The sequence below is a fragment of the Gracilinanus agilis genome, chromosome 3, assembly GCF_016433145.1.
Source record: "Gracilinanus agilis isolate LMUSP501 chromosome 3, AgileGrace, whole genome shotgun sequence".
Lineage (NCBI taxonomy): Eukaryota > Metazoa > Chordata > Mammalia > Didelphimorphia > Didelphidae > Gracilinanus > Gracilinanus agilis.
Window position 1 is genome coordinate 380998135 of NC_058132.1, and position 14877 is coordinate 381013011.

A 14877-nucleotide genomic window follows, 5' to 3' on the forward strand; every position below is an offset into this window, starting at 1 on the left:
CTCAATATCCTTTGCTGAATCTTCATCTAAAGCCTACCTCCTAAATGCAGCAAACATAGAGGATAAAGGGATGGCTTTGGACCCAGAAAGACCTATATTCAAATCCTGCCTCTGACATATTGGACAGGTCACTTAACTTCTCAATGGCCAAGCAATTCTCTATGATTATTATACATTCCAGAGAAGGTGCTGACCTACATTATTCCTCAAGTGGAAATTTCCTATATTAACAAAATTCCTATATTAACAAAACTCTAGATTAGCTAGATAGCTCCTGTCCCTATCCTATTTATGTGTGCCTATCATGTCTCTCCCAATAGAATATAAACTCTTTGAGGGCAGGTACTATTTTTTTTTGTCTCTGATTCCCCAATGCCTAATATATAGTAGCTACTTAATAAATATTTGTTGATTGATTTGTATGACTACTACTTCTGATATTAATGGTAATTCACATTTATGAAATGTTTCCACAGAAGAGGCTCAAAGATATTTAGTGACTTGCCTCAGTTCATATAACACAATGAAAGTGAGGATTTGAATCCAAGTCTCTCCTAACTCTGAGTCTAGTACAATTTCTACTGTGCACGTATAAATATATGAGTTAATTTTTAAAATATAGTAAAATTTTAAATCCCAAACCACCAACCACCAATAATTCCCTTTCTCTGGCTCTTGTCCTTTTAAAGCTTCAGCTCCAACCACTTCCTCAAAGCTTTTCCAGATAAACTTCCCAGTGGATCAAGACTCTCAACTTACAGGAAATAGAGAACAGAGAATAGATGGAAAAGTGGAAGAAGCAAATGAGAGTCACTGCCTGAAAGTTTTTGCTCAAGAACAGAATGATCAGATGACCTTATAAATAATCCTACTTAAAGTCTTACTGTCACAGACCTGAAATGAAATTTAGACCATCATCTAATCCAGTGGCTCCCAAACTTTTTTGGCCTACCACCCCCTTTCCAGAAAAAAAATATTATTTAGCGCCCCCTAGAAATTATGAAACTGTTTATTGAACTCAGAATAGAATGTAATACAAAAGAAGTATGGCCATCACTGCCCACCTGGATCGCTGCAGCATCCACCAGGGGGCGGTGGTGCCCACTTTGGGAATCACTGATCTAATCTAAAGCCTGTGTTTTAAGATCTTGTTATGGGAAGATTATTCTCAACTGGATTTGGGTAGAGGTACGCTTGTAAATGTTTAACAATCAGCTCTCTAAAAATAAAAATTTATAGAGGGCACATTTTTTAGTTTAATCTGCATTACTAACATTTTCTCTATCACTTCCTTAAGTCAGGATAATCAACAAAATAATAAATTTCCCCTGACTAATAGCATTTGCTGATTTCTGAGATGTAAATGCTCACACTGGAAATTTAATAGTCAACTCTCATGAGCCAATGTTCCAGCACAGAATCAAGTAATAGTATTGCAATTTCAATTATCTTCCCAGTAACTCTTTTAAGGCAAATTAAAGTTAATGCAAACTGGAGTTTGGAAAACTATTCTAGCAGTGATTATTATAATACAAAGTTGATTAGTTGAAGTTCCATAATATGACAGAAATCAATGTAATTAAAAGAACAATGGTGGAGAACGATGTGCAGTAGAGACCACTTTTCACAAGATTCACAAAAAGAGATGCTATTGTTGGTTATTTTTATTCTCTTGATTGTTTGGGGGAAGACTAAGTAAAAACCCAACTGGAGAGATATCAGGTAGAGGGCTTCCCAAAAAAACTAGTTCCAAAAGAGTTCAACTACTTACTCACTGGTCCTTTTGTTCTAAGAATTGGAAAAGGTTGCATTAATTTCAATGTATCATTTGATCTGATTGCAGTAAAAAGAGGTTAAAAGGTATCAAGGGACATGTTGGAAAAAAAATGAAAGCACTTGCTATAATTACCTACATAATTCTGGCCAAAATAACTCACTTTCACCTATATGCAATTTATGTAAATAATATGCAAAACCAGGAAGAAGCAGGTGCTTTGCCTAAGTTGGGAAAGAAGAATGTATGATCTCTACTCAGAAATAATTGGTGGAATAGAAGGATTTGAATCCATGGAGGCAAGTTTCACCAAAGAAACAAAAGAGAGGAGAAATGAATAGGAATGTAAATACGAAAAAGTGAAGACCAATCTGGAAGAAGGGAAGCAAAAATCAATAACCTTAAAAGAAAACATGATCTCTATAGAAGCAAAATATATTAATACCATCAGCAATGAAAGACCTATGAGACAATTCAGAGGGATTATTACACTGAATAGAATAATTCCACCTTTTTCATGGAGGCAGCATGATCTAGTGGAAAGAGTCAGCCCCATTTTTGATCCTTTCTTCTTACATGGCCTTGGGCAAGTCATTTAACCTCCCAGTGCCTCAGTTTGCTAATCTATAAAATGAAAGGATTGGTGGTTTCTGAGGTCCTTTCCAGCTCTAAATCTGGCATCTTGTAATCTAAGATCCTACGAGCTCTGAGCTTATTAGTGCTCACTTTGTACTCTGACAAGGGAGCTGTTTGACAACAGGGCTACTTTTCTGAAGATGAGGTTCTGCCACCTATCACCTGTGTCACCTTTGGCAAGCCATTTTGGGCTCAGGTTCCTCTTATATAAAATGTGATGGTGGGAAGAAATGACCCAAGTGCCTTCCAGCTCTAGCTCTATGAACTTGTTTTCCTCAAACTCAGACTAAGGTCTCTTCTGGCTTTAAATGGATCGTTTTCTGATCATTTCTGTTCTTCTAGGCCATCACTTATCAGCTTCAGGAAGAGAATATTGTATCTGACAGCACCAGTACTTTCCCATTAGCAGACATTTATTGCCCCCCCCCTTGCACATCTTGAGGATATTATCATCACAGGATAGGAAGATAGAGCTACAATAAGATAGGTCTTTCCTGAGTAATTAGTATGTATGGCTCTTACCATTTGTGAGTAAGAATTGAACTTTTTCATAAAGCCACAAAGTGATTTCTTCAGATTCTAGATCTCTAGGAAGATAAAACAGCCATGGGAAAGAATTGTCCCTCCCTAAATGGGTCCTGAGGAGACTTGCCATAAGGAGGGACTGGGGATTTACCATGGCACAGACTGTTGGTTTCTATAGACAGAGAACCCAGAAAGGTATTAGCCAAAAAGTGAAAGGAAGGGAATAAATATTTATAGAGCACCAATTTTGTGTCAGGCACCATGCTAAGCATTTTTTACAAATATTATCTCATTTGAAAAGTTTCAAAAATATTGAGATGTCCATCAATTGGGGAATGGCTGAACAAATTATGGTACATGTGGGTGATTAAATATTATTGTACTATAAAGAATGATAAGCAGGATGATTTCAGAAAAAGCAGGAATGATCTGCAGGAACTGATGCAGAGCAAAATAAGCAGAACTGGGAGAACATTGTACACAAAAACAGCAATATTGGATGATGATTATCTGTGAAAACTTGGCTACTCCCAGCAATACAATGATCTGGGACAATCCTGAAAGGACTTATGACTGGGGATGCTATCCACCTCCAGAGAAAGAACTGTTGGAGTCATTTTTCACGTTAGTATATTTATGGTTTTATGTTGGGATTTTTGTTATGTATGAGTGTGCTCTTATAACAATGACCAATATGGAAGTATATTTTGCATGACAATAAAAATAAATTTAAAAAAAAAAGAAAAGGTTCCAAAATGATGGAGGCCAGAAGCAATATGGTCACTATGCCCAACCAGTATTACCAGTGACCATGAAACAGACTGAGGAGACTGAAGCAGAAGGCAAATTCAGATCAGAAGAGAGTCTGTGCATCCCAACAGCAAACACTTGGACCTTCCAATGCATTATCCTCTTCCACTCCCATGCTCAACAATTTCACCTCAGACACTCCTGGGAATGACCTTGCCTTTGGCTTCCCCCATCCATTTGACCTCCCCATCGCCCTTTACTAGTCAGCTTTCAAGATTCAGAAATGCCTTTCTCAGACTCTGACTTCTTCTATACTTCCATCTTTCTTCCAGTTTCACTCTTCCTAAACATAATTTTTATCCTCACTCTGATCTCTAGTCATTCCATTCCTCTCTAATGACCATTTTTGACTCTTTGGACTTTCTTTACCATGCTATGGGGGCTTTCTCACCTGAAAGTTCATTCTCTCCCTAAATTTCTCACACTGGAAGTATACTCTACCCATGGGACCCCTCCTCTGATCATCCCCTCTCCCTAGAACTTCCATTTTAAGGAAATGCCTGGACCAGGAATATCTTCATTCATTCCTCTCCAGGTTCCATTCCCAACTATCTAGACTTTCTCTATCATGCCCCAATAAGACTATCTCCTTACTTCCCCCCATCCCTTTCATGTCATCCATTATTTCTCATTCTCTCTCCCCCCATCCCCATATCTAATCAGTTGCCAAATCTGGTCCTTTATACTCCCACAATACTGTGTGTGTGTGTGTGTGTGTGGCTATCCACATAGCCACCACCCTAGTTCAGACTCATCACTCTCAGCTACACTATCAAAATAGCCTCTTACTTGGTTTCTCTACTTTAAGCCTCTCTCCTCCCCAATTCTACTACACAGCTGCCAGAATGACTTTCCTTTGAGGAAGGGACACCAATGTGGACGAGACTGCAATGGCCAATCCAGAGATGCTAAGGGTGTGTGAGTAGAGAGAAGGGAGAGATGTGAGTGATACTGTGGAGGGAAGAGAAGGAAGAAGAGGAGAGAAGAAAATAAGCATTTGTAGATCCCTTACTGTGTGCCAGCCACTTTACAGAGAGGATCTCATTTGATCATTTGATTGGGTAAAAGGCCCAGATTTGGTGACTGATTAGCTATGTGAGGAGAGGGAGAACGAGGAATCAAGTCGACACTGAAGTGATGAACCTGAGTGACTCTGAAGATGGTAGTGTCCTCACTAGGAACAGGGAGATTTGGGAGAAGAGTGGATTGGGGCAGGGAGAGATAATGTAGTGAGATCATCTTATTCATGACTATGTGTATTGAGAGGGGGAAGGAGGAGAAGAGGCTGGTCTTCTTCACCAGCCTCTAAATTAGAGCCCAGAGCCCAGCACCTGCTAAAGACACAAGTTGATCTGAGGAACAGGATATGAGTTTGCCAGGGGCTAAGGGCAGTGAATTAGGGCTGGCACAGCTACTTCAGGTTCCTGGCAGGGTGGCACTGTTATAACTGCCCTCATGGGCCAACTCTCGAGCATAGACACAGGAGGCCAGAAGTGGAGGTTTGGGGGAGGGAGTGAATGAAGAAGAGTTGAGCCATAATGGGAAAAGGGGGTGGTATGGTTGTGTTGGAGACAAGCTCAAGATGGGGCTATTTCAGGAGGGAATGGGATGCAATTCACTCTTTTTAAGTCATGAGCACTGCCTTTGCCTGGGTGAGCACTGCTTTAAATGATTTTTATCTGGTCATCTTCAGATAAACCAACCTGCCCATGAGTGTCCTATTTTCATTTGTGGCCTTTATATAGACAAATATGACCAGCACCTTGGAGGGAACAGGGCCAAAACTGTTGTACTGAGGTGGTAGGAATTGAAACAGAGAAGAACCCTCACCTGCTTCCTTTATGTGCTTGTAAACATCATCAGAGCCAGCAGAGGAATAAGGAATGTCATCATGGGCCACAAAGTCAATCTGTCCAGGAAAGAGAAAGGGAAATATTTCTGCTGAGTTGGAGGGTACAAAAAGTGGTACCCAAAGACTTGGGGAGAGAGAGAAGACTGGGAAATGCCTTCTTGGCACCTGAATTTGAAAATTTTATTTGTGGTCAGACTCTTGTCAAAAAACAGTTGTATTCTCTATTTCCACCAAAATCAGTGGGATCTAGACTCAAAAATTTGAGTTTGGTTTTTTTTTTTTCTACTGGTTCTTCTTGCTCCTTCCACATTGTAACTCTGGGCATGGCCAAGAGGTGAGTTCTTGGGCCTCTATTCTTCTCTCCCTCAGAGAATCCATCCATTTTCCTGAATACTATAACCTTTGTCCCCTGGCCTAGAAGGCTCTCCATCCTCTTCTCCACTCCCTGGCTTCCCTTGACTTCCTTCAAGTCCAAGCTAAAATCTAAACTTCCACTTTCCTGGTCTACCTTATTATTAACACCTTCTCTCTCTTCATAATTTCTTATTTAATCTTGTAGATATAGCTTGTTTGTACTCTGTTGCATATTGTCTCCCCCATTATACTGGGAGTTCCTCGAGAACAGATTGTCATTTATCTTTTTCATATCTCCAGCACTTAGCACAATGCCTGGCACATAGTAGGTGCTTAATAAATATTGTTTGTTTTTTAAACCCTTACCTCCTTTCTTAGAATCAATACAGTGTACTGGTTCCAAGGCAGAAAATTGGTAATGGCTAGGCAATGGGAATTAAGTGACTTGCCCAGGATCACACAATAAAAAGTGTCTGAGAGCATATTCAAACCCAGAATCTCCCATCTCTAGACCTGGCTCTCAATCCACTGAACCACCCAGCTGCCCCATGCTTAATAAATGTTTGTTGATTATTGGCTGACTATGCTGGTTGCTCCCAAATCTCCATCTCAGGCTCTATCCCCTTTCCAGCCTCATAGCTAATAATAGTCATGTTTCATATGCATCATGCTTTGAAAATCACTTTCACATAACTTTTTCTCATTTGACCCTCATGACCACCTTGATCCACAGATATTATTATACCTATTTTAGAAATGAGGGAGCCAAGGCTTAGAGAGATTAGGTGACTTGCACTTTGTTACACATCTGTTTGGTGCAGGCAGAGGTGGGGAAAAAGACCAGAATCTGGTCTTGGGATTTCTTTTTCTATTGTGCACCGACTCACTATCCCTTCCAATTCAATGTGTTAAAAATAGAACTCATCTCTCTGTACCTCCTCCCCTTACCCTCTCTGCCAATGACACAACTATTTTTTCCAGATACTCAGGCTCACAATCTTGTGGTTGTATTCCCCTCATCTTGCTCTTTCATCTCCTTCCTTAAGTCAGTCACTAAATTTTGCTTATTTTACCTCAAAATATTTTTCTTGTCTATTTTTCCTTTCTCGCCACTGCCATCCCAGTCCAGACTCCTTTCTCTTTGTTCCTGGATAATTGCAATGACCTCCAAAGTGGCCTCTCTTAACTTCTTGCTCTCCCTATTATCTATCCTGTAAGCTGATGTTAAATAGGAATATTCCTTAAATCACTATTTGTTAAAACAAACAAAAACACATCAATGACTTTATGCCTTGAAAACCCTTCATAGCCTGGTTCCAATTTCTTTATCCAAGTTTCTCCATTCTTTCCCCAACCAATAATAACTAATGGTTACATAGGACTTTACATTCTGTAAAGCACTTTACATACACTGTCACACTCAAATTTCACAACAGCCCAGTGAGCTGTGCAAGAGAGGTATCGTCTCCACCTTATAGGTGAGGAAACTTAGGCTCATAGAAGTTATGACATGTTCATGGTCACTCAGTGAATAAGTTAGAGCACAGAATTTGAACCCAGGGCTTCTAAGTTTTTTGCCCACAACACCACACTCAAGATTTGGAGGCTTGTTTGTTTTCTTTTTGTGATCTGTCAAAATCCTACTCATTCTTTGAGGTCTATCTCAAATGCTCTCTCCTTCATGAAGGCAAAGTTCTCCATCCCCCCTACCCAACTCCACCAAATGTGTCAACACAAGAAAATGTCTTCTCTCTAGTGGGGCAGCTGGATGCCTCAGTGGATTGAGAGCCAGGCCTAGAGATGGGAGGTCCTAGGTTTGAATCTGGCCTCGGACACTTCCTAGCTGTGTGACCCTGGGCAAGTCACTTAACCCCCATTGCCTAGCCCTGTAACAAATAAAATTAATATAGAAGTATATATATAAAAGATATTAGGGTTTAAAAAAATTTTTTAAACACTTTTAAAAAAAGAAAAAAAAGAAAATGTCTTCTCTCGTTCCTCCAAAATTCTACAGTATTTTGCATCTTTATATTATATAGTATATATATATATAGTATATAGTATATATTACATGGTTCATTCTTATATTATATGGTGTGGATTTTAAAATTAATATCCAATAACTAAAAATTATATTTTTATAAATTTTTCTTACTAATAAACTAACAAAAAAACTAACTAAAAAGGTACTAATTAGCCCGCTCCCAAGAGCAAAAAAAAAAAAGGAGCACAAGGCTGAGCCTCAGAACTTAGACAAAATGTGACCATGCAAACGTAGATAAAAGGAAAAGCACTCTAGGTAATACAGAAAGGATTTTTGGGTACTGTAGTTTTTAGGGGTTCAAGATTTCTAACTATACAATAATAGATATTATATTATATTATATTATGATTATATTATAGTTTTCTGTATATTTAGAAGCAGCACAACTTGGAGGTTAAGGGCCAGATTTGAAGCCAGGAAGAGATGGGCTCACATCCTACTTCTAGCTCACATTAGCTGTGTAACTCTGTGCAAATCACTTCCCTTTCAATGTTCCTGGTAACTCTTTAAGACTCTAAGTTGTACAGGATGTACTGACCCACATGGATAAAGGGGGAGTCACTTGACACAATTGCAATCACAGGGCTAATCTCAATGCCTATCTTGCCACCTAGTGCATTGAGTGGTTTCTGCCTCCCCCCCCATATTAAGGCTTTAATCTCTTGAATTGAATATGTCATGACTATACCTGCCTCTCTTGCCTTTGCTGATGTTGTTTCCCATTTCTCCTGTCTCCCTATTAGATTGTTACTCATTGTCAATAGCTAGATCCAGTCCAGTCTCTTCCTTGCCCTCTTCCTTGAGCACTGAAGGATTTGTTCATTGATTATCTTTTTCTCTAAACTGAACCAGCACAACTGTGCACTCCAGTTGCTCACACACTGCCTTATACTTCTCATTCTTATTTTGTGTGTGTCGATCTTGTCTTGCTAAGGATAGAGTAAACTTGAGGACAAGGACTATATCTTTTACTTTTTCTATATTCCTAGCATGCCAAGCATAGGCTGAACCTATAATTGTGCTAAATAAAAACTTGGGATTGATTGGAACAAATCATTTTGTAGTTTTCTCTTTTATTTCCTTCTCACTAGAAAATTGTTTGACTTTACTGCTATTACACACATACACATCAGTGCTTGCTTCCCATTCTTTTCTGTGTGGCAAGTTTAAAAATAGAAAAATCACTCAAATGGAACTTAACCTTATTTTTTTTAATGTACATAAAGGCAGAGCACAGTTCCTCACACAGGGCCAGTAGGGGGATGTAAACCATATAATTTTCTGAAGACAAAACAAATGGCCCCCCTTTTTCTCCCTGTGAAAGAAATCTTATGTATATATATATATAAGCAGCTTCCAATGACCCAAGGTCTTTTAGCCTTAACCTCACCTGCCAACTACTGGCTATTCCATAGCCTCCTAGGTAGAGAATAGAGATGAATGAGAAATACCTTGTGTTTTTCTAGGAATTCTGGTGTGAGGGTCCATGGAGCATCTCTGATGACTTCATCTACATAACGACAATGTCTGAGAGCCTCATATCTTTCTGTTTCATTCATTACGGTGAAGCCTTTGAATTTATGAGTGAGATCATCACTGCAAACTGGAAGAAACAAGCAAAATCATTGAAGATGTCCGTTAATATCCAGGCTATCGCCATACTTAATCAGATGTCCTTGAATGGAGTTCCATTAATTTAGCCCCAAAAAAAGGGGAGCACCACAGAATTGGAGGAATTAGAGTGATCAGCTGCAGCTCGTCTATGGTCACTTACATCAATGGAAGACCAGGGATGTCACGGACAGCTGCAATCTACTGATGAACCAGACATCTCATTTTAGCTATTAGTTTCAACCTCATTTCACACCAAACCTTTTACCTGAGCTGTTATCCAAACTGCCCAATCTGGAGTTTCATAGCCTTTTCTTCCCCCTTTCTACTGTCTTGGAAAAAATTGCTAATCAGAAAAGAAAAAAAAAATGAGAGAGCTAGCCAAAGGGAGATCTCTAGAGGGGAAAGAAGAGACCTGACTGATACATGACTTGGATAATCAAGCCTGCTACTTAACTCCTGAGGTGTGATTCATTTTCATACATACACACATATTAAATCACATGCTTTATACATATGCATGAAATCACATGCATGATCTCTTTATTTCATCCTTTTCATTGGACCATATGAGTGATCTTGAAATGTCCAAATTGGGCAGCTGACCCAGAATGCCAGAATGATCAAGGAAGACTTCATATGCAAGACTTCAAAGTAGAAACAAAGATACCTATGCCACACCATAATTCTGATACAAGCCCCTTAGGTCTCTGGGTTTCAGTTTCCTGATCTGTGAAATGGGAATGAGAATGCTGATCTCCTAATGATCTTCCAGAAGATATTGGGAAGATATATCTGAATTAATCTTAAAAATAAAGAAATTATCAAAATGTTATAAATCCACATCATCTGAAAGCCTAATTCTATTCAAGAATGAACACTTTTCTAATATATTGGGGAAAAGGTTCAATATGGACAAATAGTTTAGGGATAGTAAGCCATAATAGATAGCACTAGATTTTGAGTCAAAGAGATCATGGAGGCACTCAGCAGTGTACTGGTTATTTTTTGCCTTCTATCTGGGTGGGGGTTGGGGTGAAGTATAAGAATGATTTTTAAGTTTAATCTGCATTATTAACACTTTCTACATCCCTTTCTTAGGTCTAGATAATCAACAGAACACTAAATCAAGCCCTGATATGTAGAAATCTGCCCATTTCTGAGCTGAAAATTTTAAAAGAGTAGTTAAGAGCTGATTCTAGCACATGCCATTAAGTATCCTGCATCAGGTATTGTATTAGTTGTATGATAATGGCTCTGACAAGACTAGTGCCAATCAGGGTTCTCAATCCTCCCACAAAAGCTTTCCCTAGAAGGTGACAAAGCTGTCCCCCAAACCTAATTGTCCCCAGAGCCCTGCCTCCATCCATCCAGCTTTCTTGTCACTTAAGGAAATAAAAACCTCCACCCACACGGACCCCTAGAACTTGGTGGGTGTCTGAAGACAATGCTAGTCATTATATCCTGTCCTTCTGCTGTCCTGTTTCCAATTGGAGTCAGACTCTTCTTAGAAATTAAGTTCCAACAAAAATTTCTGTCAAGGATCTAATTTCTCAAATTTATAAGGAACTAAGTCAAATGTACAAGAAATCTAGCCATTTTCCAATTGACAAATGGTCAAGGAGCATGAATAGACAGTTTTCAGATGAAGAAATCAAAACTATCAATAATCACATGAAAAAGTGTTCTAAATTCCTCCTGATTAGAGAAATGCAAATCAAAACAACTCTGAGGTACCATCTCACACTCAGCATATTGACCAATATGACGGTAAAGGAAAATAATAAATGTTGGGGAGGATGTGGCAAAATTGGGACACTAATACATTGCTGCTAAAGTTGTGAATTGATCCAACCATTCTGAAGGGCAATTTGGAATTATGTCCAAAAGGCTTTTAAAGAATGAGTGCCCTTTGATCCAGCAATACCACTACTAGGTTTGCATTCCAAAGAGATAATAAAAAAGGTTGTACAAAAATATTCATAGCTGCACTCTTTGTGGTGGCAAAAAAATTGGAAAATGAGGGGGTCTCCGTCGATTGGGAAATGGCTGAACAAATTGTGGTATATGATGGTGCTGAAATACTATTGTGCCATAAGGAATGATGAACTGGAGGATTTCTACATGAACTAGACTCCCATGAACTGGTGTAGAGTAAAATGAATAGAACCAAGAGAATTTTGTACACAGAAAGTGAAACATTGTGAAATGATCCAATGTAATGGACTTTACTACTAGTAGCAATGCAATGATCCAGGACAATCCAAGGGACTTATGAGAAAGAATGCTATCCTCATCAAGGGAAAGAACTTTGGGAGTAGAAATGCACAAGAAAAACATATGACTTATTACTTGTTTATATTGGTATATGATTTGGGGGTTTGATTTTAAAAGATTGCTCTCTTGCAAAAATGAATAATTTGGAAATAAGTATCAAGTGATAAAATTTGTATAACCCAATGGAATTGCTTGTTGGTTCTGGGAGTGGAGAAGGATGAAGGAAGGGAAAGAAAATGTATCATATAAAATGGAAAGTATTTTTAAAATAAAAAAGTTTTTAAAAAAAATTATGTTCCATTTTCTTCTTCTTTTTTTAACCCTTACCTTCTATCTGAGTATCAATTATAAGACACAAAAGTGACAAGAGCTAAGCAGTGGGGGTTAAATGACTTGCCTAAGGGTCCCACAGTAGGGAAATGTCTGAGGCCAGATTTTAACCCAGATCCTCCTGACTCCAGACCTGGTGCTTTATCCATTGTGCTTCCTAGCTGCCCCTCCATTTTATTCTTGCATATCCTTGCTATATTAGCAAAAAGTAAACTTTTGGTAACTGTTTGATGGCTTCCAAGTATTTCATTTCATCTCCAAATTTTACCTGTATTAACAGGGTGTTGCTAGCATTGGGCCTCCTCTTAACAGTGGACAAATTGCTTGATGTCTTTGGGCCTCAAGCCTATGTAAAATGAAGATAATAATGGCACTGATCCAACAGAGTTATTCTGATCCCCAATCAAGATAATGTCTAAAGTTTTGCAAACCTTAAAATGCTCTGTAGAGGTGAGTATTGGCTCACTGATCTTGTTGACAGATAAAAACCTCAAGCTGTGTTTAGGACTGAACCACAAAGTGTATAAATCTTAGAAGAAAATGTATGTTTTGTAATCTATAATGTAAAGTTTAAATTCTTTTGAGAATAATTTCAGGATAAGGATCTTGCCATCTCCCCAAAACCCAGACTACGAACTTGTTTGGTGAGGACACATGAAGATGTCTGAAAAGCCTTCACTGTACCATGAAGACCAAACTTTGAACTTTGGGGTGCAGTTGATTGAACTATGGGGAGTTGAAATTGAGTTGTATGTATTGTTTTAATTGTACACTGTTGTGCCAGTGGGGGACAGCCCCAAATTGGTTTTTGTCAATGCGGCTAATTTTAACCATTTGTTCATCTATTTCTTTTATCCCCAAATTCCTGAAAAAATTTAGAAGTTGTTATTTTTACAGGTCCAGCGAAGAAAAAAGGACTAACCTTTTTTTTTGCCGGACCTCACGGGGAATTGTAAAAGTGAAATTTGGGAAATGTATCAAACTACATTTCCCGTGGTCCAACGGGTTTCCGTTTCCGGTTTTTGGGCTTGGGAAGGCTTACGTCTTGACGCAGGGAAGGGTTTAAATCTCCTGGGTTAGGAGGAAGTGGTCTCTTTTGCGAGTAGGCGTTTCCAGGAAACAGGAGACAGTAATGGAGGCGGCAGCAGTTTTGAATGCTTACAAGCGCGTGGTCTAATTATCTATCAGCATGGCTTTAATTAAAATACTAATTTATATATTTATACAAGCCTTTATCATTTTTCATACTTATAAAAGTATACCCAGAAATGGTTGGGCAACTATCACGGTTATGATTTTAAGAAAATGATGATTATTATAATCCACATAATATGGAATTTGTTGTACAGAGTGTTTTCCTGACAACCCCATGAAATAATTAGTGCAAATTTTACCATTCCCATTTTACAGACTAGAAAAGAAAGACTCAAGAGAAGTTAAGTAAGCCTAGGGTCCCAGTGGAGCCAGGATTCAAATCAAGTTGTCTTGATTCTAATTTGATATTTCTTTTCATAATGTTTTGCTGCCATTGTTTATCTAGTTTAGCTATCTCATTCATGAGCCTCTTAACATCAATTTCTCTGCTCCTTTTGCTTGATTGATTTTTGTTCTGTTTTGGTGGTGGGGGACAATTATGTTTATTTTTCAAAGGAATCTCAAATCCTATTTGGAAGTAGATGGTGTAGAAGTCCTAAACATGGTAAAATTAGATAGCTTTGCCTGTTTTCTTAGACGAGTCATATTTGCCTCAGCACTCATTGGCATGTGATAAGTGAAACAGAACACTTTTAGTTTTGGTCACTTCTGAGACAAGGCTAAGCAAAGAGTTGGCCGTTCTGCAACACACTAGAGCAGTGATTCCCAAAGTGGGCACTACCGCCCCCTGGTGGGTGCTTCAGAAATCCAGATAGGTGGTGATGGCCACAGGTGCATTTATCTTTCCTATTAATTGCTATTTAAATTTTTTTAAAAATTAATTTCCAGGGGGCTAAGTAATATTTTTTCTGGAAAGTTGGCAGTAGGCCAAAAAAGTTTGGGAACCACTGCACTAGAAGTTGCTTTATGGAACAGCTGCACAAGTAAATGCCCTTAACAGTTATAGTTTCTAAAGATGCCATTTGCTTTCGTTTAGTTGATTAGTCATGACCAACTCTTTGTGACCCCATTTGGGGTTTTCTTGACAAAGATACTGGAGTGGTTTCCCATTTACTTCTCCATAGATGCCATGGTACATTTTAAAAGGATAAAAGTAACACAAGTACCCACGGTCAATATGGTGCTTCCATTCTGGTCATATGACAATTCTCTAGAATTCCTTTTGGACTTAAACATATTATATTCTGTGGTCTAACCTAAGTCACACATGCTTTAAGGCACTGCTGTTCAAGTTCAAAATAAAATATTCTGAGCTAGTAGAATGTAGCTAAAAGGTGTGTGAACAGAAGAAAACATATCAATTTATCACTTGTTTATACAGGTAAAGGGTTTAGGGTTTTGGTTTTTAAAAGATTACTCAATTACAAAAATAAATAATATAGAAATAGATTTTGAGTGATAATACATGTATAACCCAGTGAAATTGCTTGTTAGCTCTGGGAGGAAGAAGGGAAGAGGGGAGGGAGAGAATATGGATCATGCAACCAAGGAAAAAATGTTTAAGAAATA

At 38.5% G+C, this 14877-nt stretch overlaps 1 protein-coding gene across 1 annotated transcript in view; it reads right to left on the reverse strand.

Annotated features, from left to right (window-relative positions):
• Nucleotides 1–14877, reverse strand: part of PCYT1B (phosphate cytidylyltransferase 1B, choline) — a 108387-nt gene that overhangs the window by 22078 nt on the left and 71432 nt on the right. The window contains exons 4-5 of the mRNA XM_044666823.1: nucleotides 9447–9598; nucleotides 5576–5654 (exon numbers count right to left, since the gene is read on the reverse strand). Of these exons, the coding sequence (XP_044522758.1) occupies nucleotides 5576–5654; nucleotides 9447–9598 (231 nt within the window). The remainder of the gene's footprint in view (nucleotides 1–5575; nucleotides 5655–9446; nucleotides 9599–14877) is intronic.